Here is a 1,597-nt window from a genome sequence, read left to right as displayed (position 1 = left end):
TCCAGGCAAGAATACTGGAGTGGGTTACCATGCCCTTCTCTAGGGGATCTGCCCAACCCAGAGATCAAACCCATGTCTCTTACATCTCTGGCATTGGCAGGTGGGTTCTTTACCACTGTGCCACCTGGAAAGCTCCTAACCTCTTATATATCCCTAAGTATGTACTATTGTGCTCTAATGAATTACAAAAGATACAGATGACTGAAGAAGAATAATTCAGAGATTAGTAAAGACATGTCTCTCAATCTCAGAATTTCTCTGTCCATGTTTTCAGGTGACTGTGAACAACTGAACCATGGGGATATGGTTGAACCAATCATCCATAGATGGCTTCATTCTCTTGGGCATCTTTTCTCATAGCCAGGCTGATTTTGCCCTATTCTCTGTGGTTATGGTGGTCTTCACAGTGGCCCTCTGTGGGAATGTCCTCCTCATCTGCCTCATCTACATGGATCCTCGACTTCATACACCCATGTACTTCTTCCTCAGCCAGCTCTCCCTCATGGACCTCCTGTTGGTCTGTGACATTGTGCCCAAGATGGCATTCAACTTCTTGTCTGGCAGGAAGTTCATCTCCTTTGTGGGTTGTGCCATACAAATTGGATTTTTTGTCTCTCTTGTGGGATCTGAAGGGCTCTTGCTGGGACTCATGGCTTATGACCGCTATGTGGCCATTAGCCACCCACTTCACTATCCCATCCTCATGAGCCAGAAGGTCTGTCTGCAGATTGCTGGGAGTTCATGGACTTTTGGGATAATAGATGGAATGATACAAATGGTGGGAGCCATAAGCTTACCCTACTGTGGCCCAAGGAATGTGGATCATTTCTTCTGTGAGGTTCCAGCTTTATTGAAACTGGCCTGTGTAGACACATCCATTTTTGATTCCCTGCTTTTTGCTTGCTGTATCTTCATGCTGCTCCTGCCCTTCTCCATCATTGTGGCTTCCTATGCTCGAATTTTGGGGGCTGTGCTCCATATGCACTCTGCTCATGCTCGTAAAAAGGCTCTGGCCACCTGTTCTTCCCACCTTACTGCTGTGTCCCTCTTCTATGGGGCAGCCATGTTCATCTACCTTAGGCCTAGGCGCTATCGGACCCCAAGCCATGACAAGGTGGTCTCTCTCTTCTACACAGTCCTAACACCTATGCTCAACCCTCTCATTTATAGCTTGAGAAATCAGGAGGTGATGGGCGCCTTGAAGAAGGGGCTGAATCACTGCAGGGTTGGCAACTGGCACTGAACACCAGGGCATCTGGAGCCTGGTGCTGCCACCTCCTGTTTGCATAATGTTGGCAAGTCGTTCACACTTTGTGACTGTTTCCTCATCAATAAATGGGAATCATGACACTGCCCTACCTCACAGGGATTTTGTTGGGAAAGCTATATGTAAATCTAAAGTGCCATGAAGAAGCAATGCATTGTTATTATTATCATTATTGATCATTTATGAAGTCTTTGAAGGAAATTCACTCTATTTTTAATTCTTTTTGATTATAGTTGTGTTTTATTGAGTGCTTGCTATGTCCTGGGCACAGTCTTTTTTCATTTATGTATCATCTATATTATTTAGTTGATGATTTCACCTAAATATAAA

The 1,597-nt window shown here is 44.8% G+C and overlaps 1 protein-coding gene across 1 annotated transcript; it reads left to right on the top strand.

The window, feature by feature from the left end:
- The first annotated feature begins 295 nt into the window (after positions 1-295).
- LOC147369143 (olfactory receptor 2V1) lies at positions 296-1,243 on the top strand. Its single transcript, XM_086411110.1, has one exon. The coding sequence runs from the start codon at positions 296-298 to the stop codon at positions 1,241-1,243; it is 948 nt and encodes a 315-aa protein (XP_086267236.1).
- The last annotated feature ends 354 nt before the right edge of the window (positions 1,244-1,597 follow it).

The sequence above is a fragment of the Bos grunniens genome, chromosome 7 (genome assembly GCF_055505025.1).
Source record: "Bos grunniens cultivar Pamir isolate PY7600 chromosome 7, Bosgru_T2T1.0, whole genome shotgun sequence".
Lineage (NCBI taxonomy): Eukaryota > Metazoa > Chordata > Mammalia > Artiodactyla > Bovidae > Bos > Bos grunniens.
The sequence above is the reverse complement of the archived record's forward strand: the minus strand, read 5'-3'. Positions and strand labels throughout refer to the sequence as shown.